Source organism: Cheilinus undulatus, linkage group 7, assembly GCF_018320785.1.
Source record: "Cheilinus undulatus linkage group 7, ASM1832078v1, whole genome shotgun sequence".
Taxonomy (NCBI): Eukaryota; Metazoa; Chordata; class Actinopteri; order Labriformes; family Labridae; genus Cheilinus; species Cheilinus undulatus.
The window spans coordinates 3,217,642-3,232,717 of record NC_054871.1 but is presented as its reverse complement, the minus strand read 5'-3'; the positions used below and the strand labels follow the sequence as shown (position 1 = coordinate 3,232,717).

The window sequence follows — 15,076 nt, the reverse complement described above, 5'->3', positions numbered from 1 at the left end:
AGAGATTTTTTTTTAAGCTCCACCCACTGAATGACATCATATCAGGCAATAACTTCCTGCAAACTAGACTCATTCTGTAGAGTTTTTTTATAAGGCAAAGGCTCATGGGAAATGTAGTTGTTATGACATTAATTACACTGTTTATGTTTGTAAAAAAAAAAAACAACATCTTGATTATAACTATAGGATGTTTGCAGTCACATGATCCTGATGACACGTGAATGCCAGATGGAGGCAGGAAGTGAAAAACGGCAGAAAGTCCGTTAGAGCTCTAAATGGATCTGTACACACTGATGTTATCACCGGGAATCTTCTACATACTTCAGCTATGATCACTACACTTTATGATTTTTACTATGAGTAATTTATCAGGTGTGGAGGGGATCCGTACCACTAATGACTCAGTCTTACAGACACCCTGAGAAAACTGACTTTTTTCCTCAAAATTCTTCTGGCTTTTTTTCTCACAATTAAACAAACAAACAAAAAAAAACATTGCATCTCAAATTTATTTTTTTTTCAGTGGCCCTATTCCTGTTCCGTAAACGACCTCTAACTGTTTCTCTTGTTTGTTAAAAATCCAGGAGAGAAGAACAGAGAGACAGTTTAATCCATGGAGCCATATTGCCTTTGAAACACGTGTTTTTATTGTCAAAGCATTAAAAATTATAAATGATTTATTTATACAATGACAGAAAAATGCAATTTAAAAGAATTAATAAATATTCATTGACTTAATACTTTTTACAAATTTCCAAATACTTTCAGTTAAAACTTTTAAATTTCATCTGTCATTTGTAAACTTGAACAGATTTTCTTTTTGTAGCAATAATAATAATACTAAATCTATTTTTCCTGTTATTATATAAAAAATTGAATTTATCATCTAACAGGTTTTCTTTGACAGTGAAGCTCTTTGCATCAAACTGGCTGGCTAGAAGAAGAGAAAGGGGAAAAGAGGATGAAGGTGGAGAGGAGAGAGGATGTAGAAGACAAGAGAAGGCGAGAGGAACGGTAGGATGGAGAGGAAGAGGAGACTCACTGGTCGGTTTGACGTAGATTTTCAGTTTCAGACACGGTTTCCCGGCCAGGTTTGGATGTGGAGACGCTGCAGAGAGAAAGAGAGAATTAAAACATGACAAAACAAACATTAGAGCAGGGGTGTCAAACTCAATCACAGCAGTGGCCGGATTCTGGATTCAGCTCTAACCTGAGGGCCTGACAGGGTCAAGATTTAACCATAAACTGTCAACCTCATTTTCACCAGTAATAACATAAAAAACAGCACTGATGATGAATCATTTGGAAATTCAAAAAAGTAAAAATGTTAAGTTTAAAGGCTCAAATCTGGAGTAAAAATTTCAATTTATTAGTTTAAAAGATCAGACCACGATATTAAAAATAGAAAAATGTTTTTAAAGAGCAAATATATGAGGACAAAGTTAAAATCATAGGTTTGAAGGGTCAAGATATAAGATCAAATTTGAAATCATGAGTTTAAAAGTCAAAATATGACTTAAATTTTAAACTGCGAGTCTGATAGCTCAAAATATGGAAATAAAAAGCCAAAAACTAGGAGTTGAAAATGTCAAATATGAGCTAGAATTCAAAATGATGACTTGAAAAGTTAGAAATATTACTTCAATTCAAAATTGGGAGTGTAAAAGGTCAAAGTATATGTTAGTCATTTAAAATGTCAAAATCTGAGAAGAAAAAAAAAGAAATCGTGTTCAAAAGTCAAAATATGGGATTAAAAAGCCAAAGTTAGGAGTTGAAAAGGTCAAAATATGACTTAAAATATAGAATTGGGAATCGAAAAGATAAAAATTTGACATAAAGTCCAAATTCTTAGTTGAAAAAGGTCGAAGTATGAAATGAAAAGTCAAAATCATAAATTTTTCATTTCATATTTTCAATGTTGTATCTCAAATTTAGTACTTAAAGTTCTAGTTTTAACTTTTTTACTTCTATTTTGACCTTTTAGAATCACAGTTTTAAATTTTGAGAAATTGTTTGATCTTTTAAACTCATCATTTTTTATTTATCTCACATTTTGACCATTAAAACTCACAATTTTGAATTTTGTCTCATATTTTGACCTTTTCATCTCAAAATTTTGACTTTTCTTCTTGTATTTTGATCTTTTTAGATTGACAATTTTAGATTATGAGCAATATTTTGACTTTCAAAACTCATGATTTTGAATTTTATCTCCATATTTTGATCTTTCAAACACATGATTTTGACTTTTTTCTCACATTTTGACATTTTCAACTCCAACTTTGACTTTTATATCGTATTTTGACCTGTAAAACTAATGATTAAGAATTGTATCTTACTGTTTTGATTTTGAAAACTCATGGTTTTGAATTTTATCTCATAATTTTGACTTTTTCTCTTGTACTTTGACCTTTCAGATCAACAGTTTTAGATTATGAGCAATATTTTGACTCTTAAAGCTCATGATTTTGAATTTTATCCCATATTTGACCTTTTAAACTTGCGATTTTGACTCTTATCTCATATTTTCACCATCAAAAATCATGATTTCAACTTTCTATCTTATATATTTGCCTTTTAAATACATTATTTTGACTTTAAATGTCGTGTTTTTACCTTTTGAACTAAAAAGTTTTACTTTTGCATCTCAGATTTTGAGTCTTTAGACTTAGCACTGATGATAAATGATTCTGATATTAAAAAAAGTCAACATGATAAGTTTTTTACCCCCCCCATAATTCATTTCTGTATCTGATCGTCTTTATCTTCATAAATCAGCAGCAGCAGTGATTTCAGATTTTAGTTTAACCAGCTGTAACACAGTCCTGATATTCCAAACTCCCTGATCTGCTTTAACGTCCGTGAACAGGACTTTCGGTCTGATGTTTCAGATTTTCTGCAGCTGTCTGACCTGCAGACGACGCCCACAGGATCATTAAGTGTCATTTAAGATAAACCGCCTTTGTCTCTGCTGGAAACCTTTCACTCCAAATGAGCCGCAATTTAGCAAATTTCTTCCAGGTTTGTGGACGAATTCTGTCTAGACACGCGAACACAGAGCATAGTGACAGCAGGTGGAGAGTTTTAAACCCTCTCGCTCTAATATGAGCTCAGATCTGATGATAAATGTGCTTTAAAAACCTCTGGTATACTGCTGTCATTACTACTATTATCAAATAGTTTTAGGTTTACTGTATCTCCTAATAAATATCTGGATGTTGGACAGATTTGGACAAAAACACTTAAAGATGACTAGTGAAACATTAAAAAATAATAATTATAAAAGCATTTATGCAAATGCTCTGGCTTGTGATGATTAATTTATCTGTTGGAAAATGCTTTCTATCTTGCTGTGACAAAATCCAGGTAACATTATTAGAATTATGAATGATTCTCTCTACCTCATCACAAACCAGAGCATCCTCTCAGCGACATCTCCAGGTTAAAGAAAGGCTGAATAAAATAAATGATTCTGGTAAAAATCAGACCATGCTGGAAATAAACAGGGAAACAACAGAGATAATATTACTGGGTCAACCAAAGATAAAAATCCAGTCTGATTTACATGAAGATAGAGCAGCTGTAGAGATGAAGGCTGTGTGTAGGTTAGTGTGTGATTGGTGTTAATCTGCCTCATTAAAAGTGTCGCTCATTCTCCTGCTGGCTGAAGAGGAGACCAACACAAAGCTGTTAATGATAGCGGTTAGCACCTCATGTGTCAAAGACGCTCACCGACACTCTCCTAGACACACACTCTCACACAGTCAGTCTAATGAACACACTCTAAAATTTATTCTATTTTACTCTACTTTATTTTATTTTAGCATTTAAATAGATTTTTTCTTTATTTTATTTCATATTTCATTTTTCATGTAATTTCAACTTAATTTCATTTCATTTCATTTAAATTGATTTCTTGTTTTTTTTTATTTTATCATTTTATTTAATTTTAATTAAAATTAATTAAATTAATTTAATTTAATATATTAATTTAATCTAATTTTATTTTATTTTAAATCACCCCAATCTTTACGGTTGTCACATTGTTGCTCGGCTGCTGGTCTTCATCTTCAGGGATTATTCAGAATTTAATTCTGACTTAAGAAATGAAGCAGATGTTATAATAATTCAAACAACATACTAGGTTGAAGCAAAAATTGCACTTTTAGTTTCACTATTCAGTATAATTCCTTTAGCTGTGTTAAAAAAACAAAAAAAATGTAGTAAAATGACTTATTACACAATGTTTGAAAAATCCATCTGTTTTTATTGATTTTATTTTCAAAATACAGAATCTTTTTCATTAGGGTGTAAGATATGGTAGAACTCAGTATATATACTCACAGATGTAGTAGAACTCAGTATTTATACTCACAGATGTAGTAGAACTCAGTATTTATACTTCCAGATGTAGTAGAACTCAGTATTTATACTCACAGATGTAGTAGAACTCAGTATTTATACTCACAGATGTAGTAGAACTCAGTATTTATACTCACAGATGTAGTAGAACTCAGTATTTATACTCACAGATGTAGTAGAACTCAGTATTTATACTCACAGATGTAGTAGAACTCAGTATTTATACTTCCAGATGTAGTAGAACTCAGTATTTATACTTCCAGATGTAGTAGAACTCAGTATTTATACTCACAGATGTAGTAGAACTCAGTATTTATACTCACAGATGTAGTAGAACTCAGTATTTATACTCACAGATGTAGTAGAACTCAGTATTTATTAGGGCTGGGACAATTCACTTTTCTCCCGATTCGATTTTTTACGATTTTTTTGGGTGCCGATTCGATTTAAATTGCGATTCTACGATATTGCCAATTTTTGCAATCTTTAGTTAGCTTTTTAAACACCAGTGAAAAAGATGAATGATAATGATGCCTACAGACTATATCAGGAAAAATACACATCACATGTGTATAACGATACATCACAAAATATGTCTAACTAGAGAATACAAAATAGTTATAAAATGGTCAAGTGCAGGATTTCTCAGTTTATTCACAACAATTTATTATCAATTTCACAGAATTTGACACAGACTGAGCTAAATACTGAATATGAAGTGCATAAAGTCTATCCATATGTGTGTAGTATATATATGTATAACTTATTATGTAATTTTAAGTTAATATCGAATTTAACAATGTAGAATTAAGCTATTTAAAAAAATATATAGTCCTGCATCATCTCGCATTTTACCTATCTTTGTTCAATCTGAAGATGAGGATTTTTCCTATTTGTTGCACTGAATTAAAATGCTACCGTGATTTTTTTTTTTTTTTAAGAAAAGGGGAAGAAATTATTATAGAGTGAATGTACTCCAATCCTTTATATTTCATATTTTATCAGTTTTTTATGTCATCACATAATGTGTTTGTGGAGGGAGATTATGGGAGACGTGCTGATCGTCACGTCCAGCTTTAAGACTGATGGACTGTGTTTTGCGGAGGGCATGACGTGACAGGCCAGTGTTTCTTTCTTGTGTTACCGAAGCCGTCATTCTGAACAACACTACACGGGACAGGTCCTTACAAATAATACGACTGTGATTATGGTTGCATGAGTAGAGACCAGCGGTAGCTTCAACGGGCTTGTTTGCCAACTAGCGGTCAGGGGGTGAAACTACACCACAAACTACCACACCAACAAAGTGAATAATTAGCTAATTAAATATCGATACTGCATTTTAAAATATCGATACAATATCGCGCCAGGAAATATCACAATATTTCAGTGTAGATTTTTTTGTCCCACCCCTAGTATTTATACTCACAGATGTAGTTGTACTTAGTATTTATACTCACAGATGTAGTAGTTGAGTTTCCGTTAGCCGGTAATTGACTGTCATTGGCCGGTAAAAAGTGCGGAAGTCCGGCAGATAAAAATATAACCAGTCAAAATATTATATTATATTTTGTGTAACCTAGAATATAGGTTGCGAGAATGTGTTAATATAAACTAAAAGTTGCCTAATCTTACTACATCTACTGTCCTGCGGTGCTGGGGTTGTTTATCTCCTCAGACGGCAAGCACATGGCTAATTATCTATGCACGATGACACCAAAGCATATCTATCTCTCTACTGGGCCTGCTCATTACTGCTGGAGACTCTGCAACAGTCTATGCTCTGCAGGGAAAGTTTGACCAGAGCTTTCACATACATAAAGCAGAATTTTAGTCTAAGTGAAGTTTTCCTGGTTAACCAAAGGCTTAATACCATCAGCGGTATGGGGGGATTTTGAGTATGTCATCGCTGTGAGTAATGAAGAGGCTGAATCAAAGGGAACTGTACAACTGAGCATCTGAAACACCGATGCAGCAGCAGAGAGAGAGGGGCCTACGCTGGCTAATTAGCAGAAGTAGTCTTGGATAAGCCATCAGTGAGAGAAGGTTTGGACCGGACTATCTGCTTTGGAGCTTTTATCTTTTCGGGACTAGTCCAAATAAACCAGGATGGTTGGATTTACTGCTTTATTGGAGGTTACAGTAATATCATCATGGGGACTGATACTAGCAACTGACAGTAAGACTGATTTTTCATTTGAAATATAGAGTTGTAACGCAGCGTCCGGTTAAGAGAGCACTTTTGTTATGTGTTTGGATGCTTCGTTGTTGTCGGTGGAGGATGGTATTTTGCTGATGTAAACTTGACAAACTTAGCGGCCAATGAGCTAACAGGCTAACAGTGCTAATGTGACGCTAACTGTTGTTTATGAGTTTAACGTGGGCGTATATTGTGTAACTGACTGCGTGTGTAAGCAAAAGCGCGCAGCCTTTTGATACTTTAAACCACTTACACAAAGAAAAATACGAGAAAGTCTTTGTGCAGTTGTTTCTAGTGTCTAATCACGTGTTTACCAGTTTTCAATAACGGAGTTAATAATTAATCAGGTTTACTGTTGGCTTGGTTTCGACTGTCTCGGTTTTGGGTCAGGTCTGGAAATAAAAACGTGTCCTCTCTCCCGTTTAGCGCAGACTTGTCTATCAATGTATCACAGAATACCAGATTTATGCGTTTTGCTGCTGTTAATGCAGCAAAATATTGTTAAAGCAAATGTCTGGTAGTTGTTCTAAATGGCCAGAATTCTTGAGGACTGCCAGTCATTATGAACAGGGCAAAAAAGTCTAGCGGAAACGCTGTGTAGTAGTACTCAGTAATAATACTCACAGATGTAGTAGTACTCAGTATTTATACTCACAGGTGTAGTAGTACTCAGTATTTATACTCACAGATGTAGTAGTACTCAGTATTAATACTCACAGATGTAGTAGTACTCAGTATTAATACTCACAGATGTAGTAGTACTCGGTATTTATACTCACAGATGTAGTAGTACTCGGTATTAATACTCACAGATGTAGTAGTACTCAGTATTAATACTCACAGATGTAGTAGTACTCAGTATTAATACTCACAGATGTAGTAGTACTCAGTATTTATACTCACAGGTGTAGTAGTACTCAGTATTTATACTCACAGGTGTAGTAGTACTCAGTATTTATACTCACAGATGTAGTAGTACTCAGTATTAATACTCACAGATGTAGTAGTACTCAGTATTAATACTCACAGATGTAGTAGTACTCAGTATTTATACTCACAGATGTAGTAGTACTCGGTATTAATACTCACAGATGTAGTAGTACTCGGTATTAATACTCACAGATGTAGTAGTACTCAGTATTAATACTCACAGATGTAGTAGTACTCAGTATTAATACTCACAGATGTAGTAGTACTCAGTATTAATACTCACAGATGTAGTAGTACTCAGTATTAATACTCACAGATGTAGTAGTACTCAGTATTAATACTCACAGATGTAGTAGTACTCAGTATTAATACTCACAGATGTAGTAGTACTCAGTATTTATACTCACAGATGTAGTAGTACTCAGTATTTATACTCACAGATGTAGTAGTACTCAGTATTAATACTCACAGATGTAGTAGTACTCAGTATTAATACTCACAGATGTAGTAGTACTCAGTATTAATACTCACAGATGTAGTAGTACTCAGTATTAATACTCACAGATGTAGTAGTACTCAGTATTTATACTCACAGATGTAGTAGTACTCAGTATTAATACTCACAGATGTAGTAGTACTCAGTATTAATACTCACAGATGTAGTAGTACTCAGTATTTATACTCACAGATGTAGTAGTACTCAGTATTAATACTCACAGATGTAGTAGTACTCAGTATTTATACTCACAGATGTAGTAGTACTCAGTATTAATACTCACAGATGTAGTAATACTCGTGTCCCGGCCTGAACTCGAAGCCCAGGCTGAATGGCGTGAACAACTGGAACTTCTCGGAGAACTTGAGCGGTCCGTTGGGGCTCAGTGGGCGGTTACACTCCCAGCGTTTGAAGCCCTTCCTGTGGTGGTCACAGGTGGTGTAGCCGTCGTAGTTCACCATGTACAGGATGTAGTGCTCCATCCGCTCCGACGACTCGGCCACCTCGTAGTGTGGACAGTAGATGTCCAGGTAGTCGTTGATCGCCACCTCCACCGTGTACTCGCCACGGAAGAACCTGAAGAGGAGAAGGAGAGAGAACGATGCCTGTTAGAGCTCTCACTTTAAAAACTAACCAATAAGGAACCATCATCAGCGATCAGCTGATCCAGACAGCTCGGTCTGTGGATTAATAAAAGTATTTGTTTTGACCAAAAACAGGAGCTCAGTTTTTAATTTATGTGGAATAAACCGGACTCAGGCAAACTCAGAGAGGTTCTATTTATTTGAAGCAACATTGTGAGGCAGTTTGATTTGGTGAAATTCTTTGACAGAAGGTGAAGAAGCTGACAGTAAAGAATGTTTCTTCAGTTTAAAGAATTTCTGACAATATTTAGGTAGAATTTTTCTGAATTTTCTTCGTTTTTCTACACTTTATATGATCTATCCTTGCAAAAATACAACTTAAAATCGATCAATCAAACAATCAGTCAATCAGGAGGTGATTATATGAGTGTGGTTTTAGCCATTTTTAAATTCACTTTAAGATATGAGATAATTAGTAGTAAGCAATATTATTATTAATAATAATAGTTATAATAAAAATGACAATTACAATAATAATAATACAGTAATAATAATTATCATTATTATTATTATGAAAATAACAATAATAACAATTATTATTATAATAAAAATAAAAATGACACTAACAATAACAATAATAATATAATAGTAACAATAGTAATAATACAACTAGAGCAATGGTTACAAAAATCAGTTTTTGCACTCACACTGGAGTTTAAAGGGTTAAAATCTCAAAGATTGTTAAAATTTGATACTTATGATCAGCTTTGATTTTGATTAAAAAGCAGTGCAAAAAAAGAAGTAAAAAATATCAGTGTGCATTATTTTAACTGTTATTCATGTGTGCTGCCATTAACACCCTCAGTGTAACAGTTTCTCTGACACCATTCTAGAGTGAACAGGGCAAAACCAGTTATCTAACACCAGTTAAACCATGACACCGGCCCTGTACATCAGACATATCAACGATATGACGATCAGGTAAGTCATCTGCTCTGTCTCATTAGTTCTGGGACTTTTAAAGTCTGGGGCTTGCACAGAAAAAAGCTCCACTCTGACTTGTGTTTTTCACATGTGTGCATGCTGCTGCATGATAAATCATTTCTTCATATTCTACTGTCATCCAACCATCTTTAACAACCGCATTAAAACTATAATATCATGGAGAATGGTGGAAAAACAGACAAACACAGTCAAAAAGACCACCATTAACTCACAAAGAAATGAGATTTTTAAATGGTTTTAGGTGGGATGAGAGACTTGTTAGACCACCAGGGGGCGCACTAAAGAAGAAGAAGACACCAGGCTTCATCTCTGATATTGAGCTCTGAGGGTTTTCATGAGAAGTTAGGTGTTTTTATTATTAATCCAAAATCCTCACATCACATAAAGCTGATTTTTTTTCCATTTCTGAGGGTAAATTTGATCATTAAAATTAAAAAAAAGCTGTACAAAGCAGTCAGAAAACACGAGACTAGAGGAGAAAAGCTTCGTCAGTTAGAGAAAATAAAACCACAACAACAAAAATAAAGGGTTTAGAGTAAAGTCGTGGTGGTAAATCAAACATGTTTAGAGAGGAAGTCAGAGACAGGACGATAAAGCCGACAGCTCCAACCTGACACAGGTCCACAACAGGAAATGAAGCCTGAAATCTAAACGTGTAATGAGAGGATTTTAAGGTCGTCTGGGGCCAGCGGTGGCTCAGAGGTGACGCTGTAATGAACAGGAACGTGAACAGTAACAAACACAGCGTGCTGAGATCTCACACATCCTCAGAGACACAAAAACACCCTGGAGACCAGACATGGAAAAACACGAGACCGCAGAGGAGACTCTGCCCCCTTTAAGAGACCTCCACTACACCGCTGTTACAAATCATACTGCACAGCTTCAAAGTCTTCACCCAGGACAGTTAGAGCGTCACTTTAATCTTTAATGTTCAGTTTCTGACTGAACTGTGGACAAAATTAACCATTAGAATATTTGATTATTGTCATACAGAGGCGGTTTTGCTTTAATTCAACGGTGAAATGACCCGACTTTAGTGAATTAAAGTAAATTAAACAAACATATGAAAGGACTGGTTTAGCAACATTAATGTTCCTTTATGTACGTACTGTTATCAGCTGTAATTTTTAACTTATTGAATTGATTTTAGTGAAAATAGTTCATGATTATGTAAAAGTTTATTTTTCCAAACCAGGAAATGTCAAATTTAAACAACATGAGATCATTTTCAGTGGTTTTATTAACAAACGCCTATCCAGAGAAAAGGCATTGAATGTTTTTGCAGGAGAGTTTTCTCTGTATTGAAATTTCCAAGCTTTGAGCTCAGAAGACGGTTTGTTTTGAGAAAAATCAGCTACTCACAGGCTACCGTACGGTGATTGATAAGGATGTGGGATTTTTGAATGAGATGCCCTGAAAGGCCAAAAGCTTTCCTGCAGCCTGCATCACTCCCCATCCAGAGTTCCCTGCCTGACTGAACGTCTGTGTTTTACAGAACTTTTTCAGACCTTTCTGAAGATGAAGTGGAGAAACAGACCTCAACCAGGAGTGAAAATCTGTTGGCGGATAAATAGATACGCTACAGTCGCCACCATACGTTTACTAATGAAAACAATGAGTTGGCTGTTGAAGCTGAAATTCGTTTGAGCTTGATTTGGTGTTTTTTTCTCTCAAAAAGACAGAAACCGCTGCTCAGATATGCTAAAGGTGGAAGAACACGCAGCAGGTAGCCGAAGCTCCCACTGCAAATAGTGCCAAACACAGAGGCATTCTGGGTAAAAATGAAATGCTTCAAAGATTTTTGATATAGAGTGCAATTAAGCCAGCATTTTTTTGGCCCATTTTTACCTAAAACTCTAAATTACATGGAGCAACTATACCCATCTGTGGCGCTGTATACAGATCTCTAGAGAGTACTCTATGTTAACCCTTAGGCACCACTTTAATTTACTACCCTTTAAAGCCATTAAGGACAAAATGTCCACTTCCAAAAAACTGTTATAAAAACTTCACTTTTTGCATAAATCTCTTAAACAACTTCAGCTGTGCTCAAAACTACCAAACATTCAATCATTTTGAGGATTTTAACCCTTTAAATGCCAGTTTGATTACTTAAAGTCAATGTTGTTTTTTAATGAAAAAAAAAAAAAAAAAAAAAAAAGAAAAAAAAAAAAAGCCAAAAAACAAAGTGATATCTTCCTGAAAAGCAAATGTTGGATGGCTGGGGCATTTTTCTAAATCCAGCTCTGACATGTCCACGATTAGCCAAAATATTGACTTTGATGCATTTTTAGTTTTTGTTTAGCATCAGATTTAAAATTTACTACACTTTTGAGTCGTTAATCTGGTGGGCTGGGTATAACTGCATCACGGGCCGGATTTGGCCCCCGGGCCTTGAGTTTGACACCCCTGCCTTATACCACTTTTTACATCTGTTTAAATGCCACTTCAACTAATTTCTGCTCATTTTAAAATCCCATTTCACCACCTCTTCTGTAATTATTTGCCATTTTTAACCCATTTTAATTCTGTTTTTAAGAAAAGGGATTCACATTTTTACTTTGAGACAAATAAATACAACAAAATATCATATTTTAACTTTACAGTGGACTGTGTTTTTGCTAACCTCCAAGAGCCCCCTGTTTGGCTGGTCCACTGGCGACTTTATTTTGGGGTCACAGGCTGAAAAGTTTGGGGAGAACTTTCTGGGAAAAACAGGCGTAAAAGGCGATAACAGTGGCAATACTGGCTATACACCTCAAATAGCCAACAGGTCAAATTTACCAGTCATTAAAATGCCTTGATTTTCATAAATAGCACTAATCAAGGACTGTTAATTAACCACTTACACTGAACAGCTTATTAACTACAGATAGAAAACTAGATCACTGTTGGAAGATGATCCGTCACATAGAAAACCATCTTTGGACTGATTGATAATTGATTGATTCCTCATCATCGTATTCTTCTTCATTAAAAGCACTGAAATTGACATTTAACAATGGTAAATGTCTTTTTTCCCTGTTCTCTCCATGTTGAAGGTTGATATATCAACTTCTGATTAGGCATTGCTGCATTAGAGAGAAGGTATTTCCATTGCACCGTCTATTTATGGCTGGTGTGAAATCACAGTGGGAAAATCAAGGCTTTCTTATGGGGTAAATTTGACCTGCACAATGGTTCTAGATATAAATGTCCATTAACAAAATTTGGGTTTAGGCAAAGATTTCTTTTATGACACCAGGTGCTCTAAAACACACTTCTAGGGCGAGTCAAAGACTGACAGTCTTTAAAATTGCATACGCATCAGATACAATTAAAGTACAGCCTTGGGTAAATTCTACCTGTTGGCAGTTCTAGTGTTAAAACTGGTGGTGAAATGGGATTATAAAGTGGGGAAGATTGATTAAAGTGGCAAAAGTTGGTTAACTGATGTAGAAAAATATGCAGAGAGAGTCAGAAATGGGTTAAACTTGCAAAAATTATAATAGTAAAGAGTGAAATGTGGTTAAAATGGGTGTAAAAAGTGGTGAAAAAGGGTTAGTAGTCGATATAATGTGTAAACAGAGGCAGCAATAGGAGGAAAATGACAAGAACTGATTTAGAAGTGGCTTACAGGTGAGAGTAAAGGGCTATAAAGGAGGTGAAACAGGAGGAGAAACGGGTTAAAACATGGCAAAATTGGTGTAGAGTGGAAAAAAATGGGTAAAAAGAGGCAATTATGGGTGTAAACTGACCAAAACTGATGAAAAGTGGCAAATTAAAGCGTCAAAATTGGGCAGGAAAGGTTGTTAAAAAGTTCCACAAATAAATACTGTCAACATTTGAGCCCAGTAATAGTAATAGTAATATACATTACTCTGATTTCAGCATAAAGCTCACAAAATAACCATGCTTTTATTTACATTTATCTAATTTTATGAGTGTATTTCCATAGAAATGGGTCAAATAAACATTTTGAAATCATTTTTGAAGGCATCAGGTGACCCCCAGGTTGAGGACCCCTGCCTTAGAGACCCAGGCCCCAGGAAAGAGCCTTCTTTTGCCTAACAGTAAAACCCCGTCTGCACACTGCCTGTTAAAAGTTATATTGATCAATGAGCCAGACTACTAATCTGAATCTATCAATAGAGATGTAAGCCTTAAAATCCATTTAAAAATCAGAGCGCCCATCTTTGATAAATGAAGTAAATGAATCCGCAGTCTGATATTTGCTCTGTTGTTGGAGTCGACTCAGTAAAACAAAGTTTTTGGAGACAGTCTGAAGTGAAACATGTGGAGTGTTTTTGTTTCTGCACTCACAGCTGCTCCATGTTTTAATCTACATAATTTAATTGATCACAAACACGCAGCAACTCATCGCTCAGCCATCGATCCCACAGAACAAACTCATCACCGCCCTCGTCCCTCTGAATATTCATGTCACTCAGAAAAACAACGCCCAGGAACAAATCCTCCGTCCACAGACGGAGGAGGGGGGGTCCAAATCAACAGAGCTAATTTAGATTTCAGTAATGAGGTTTGAACTGAGTGATTTGGTTTCACACGCCGTGCCCTGATTGGCTGAGATGTCCCCGTTAATCACGGCTCGTTTTAAATTCAGCTCGTTTAACAATAAAAAGTGGGATTCACATGTTTGACAGGAGGGCGTGAGTGATGATTCGCTGTTTACTCGGCTCAAATTAAAAACCCATTAAATCAAACTGATCCTGCTGAGTTTACTCGCAGAAACACGAAGGTGAATACTAAAACTTTGACTACAGAGACGATCAGAAACACTTCCAAGTCTGACTGAACTACTGAGCGTACTCAGCATCTATGCATGCATATACAGTATAATTGTGTTCAAAAATGTGCCAATATAGGGATGCTCGATTATGACTAAAATCATCATCGCCATTATCTAGGTTAATATTTAGACCACAATAATTAAGCATGGTTACTCAAGGATTCTACAACATCTACACTGCAGGCATTCATCAAACTTAAATAACTAGAAAAGCACTCTGAGAGCGTAGACCTCTGCCATCAGCCCTATCTCCCAAAAGTGAAGAATCCTTTACAAAGATTCCTGGATCCAGATGGTGATCCGGACCATTCCCAAAATCTAATCAGTTCTTCCTTATGCCATTTCTGACATTTCCTGTAAATTTCATGAAAATCCATCCATGACTTATTGAGTTATGTTGCTAACAAACTAACAAACTAACTAACAAACCCTGCCGACCACCTAACCTCCTTGTTGGAGGTAAATATGGCTATCACAGCTTAACACTTTGGGCACCAGAATTTTTTCAAGAAATATTCAATTTTGATATTAAGATTTCAAAAGGCTGTAACTTAAAAGTGGTTAGAGATAAAGACATACTGTAAATGAGAAAAATCTTCAGTATGCCCCAGACTTTGTGATGGGAGTAAATTCACTCATCTAATTTGCATATTCTGACATCGCCAGGCGGCCTCCACCACCAGTGGCTGTGTGTTTTCTCCCATGGC

General features: G+C 35.5%; 1 protein-coding gene across 1 annotated transcript in view; it reads right to left on the bottom strand.

Moving 5' to 3' along the window:
* Positions 1 to 15,076, bottom strand: part of LOC121512630 (ephrin-A2-like) — a 172,576-nt gene that overhangs the window by 7,643 nt on the left and 149,857 nt on the right. The window contains exons 2-3 of the mRNA XM_041791992.1: positions 8,272 to 8,564; positions 1,043 to 1,108 (exon numbers count right to left, since the gene is read on the bottom strand). Coding sequence (XP_041647926.1) covers positions 1,043 to 1,108; positions 8,272 to 8,564 — 359 coding nt within the window. The remainder of the gene's footprint in view (positions 1 to 1,042; positions 1,109 to 8,271; positions 8,565 to 15,076) is intronic.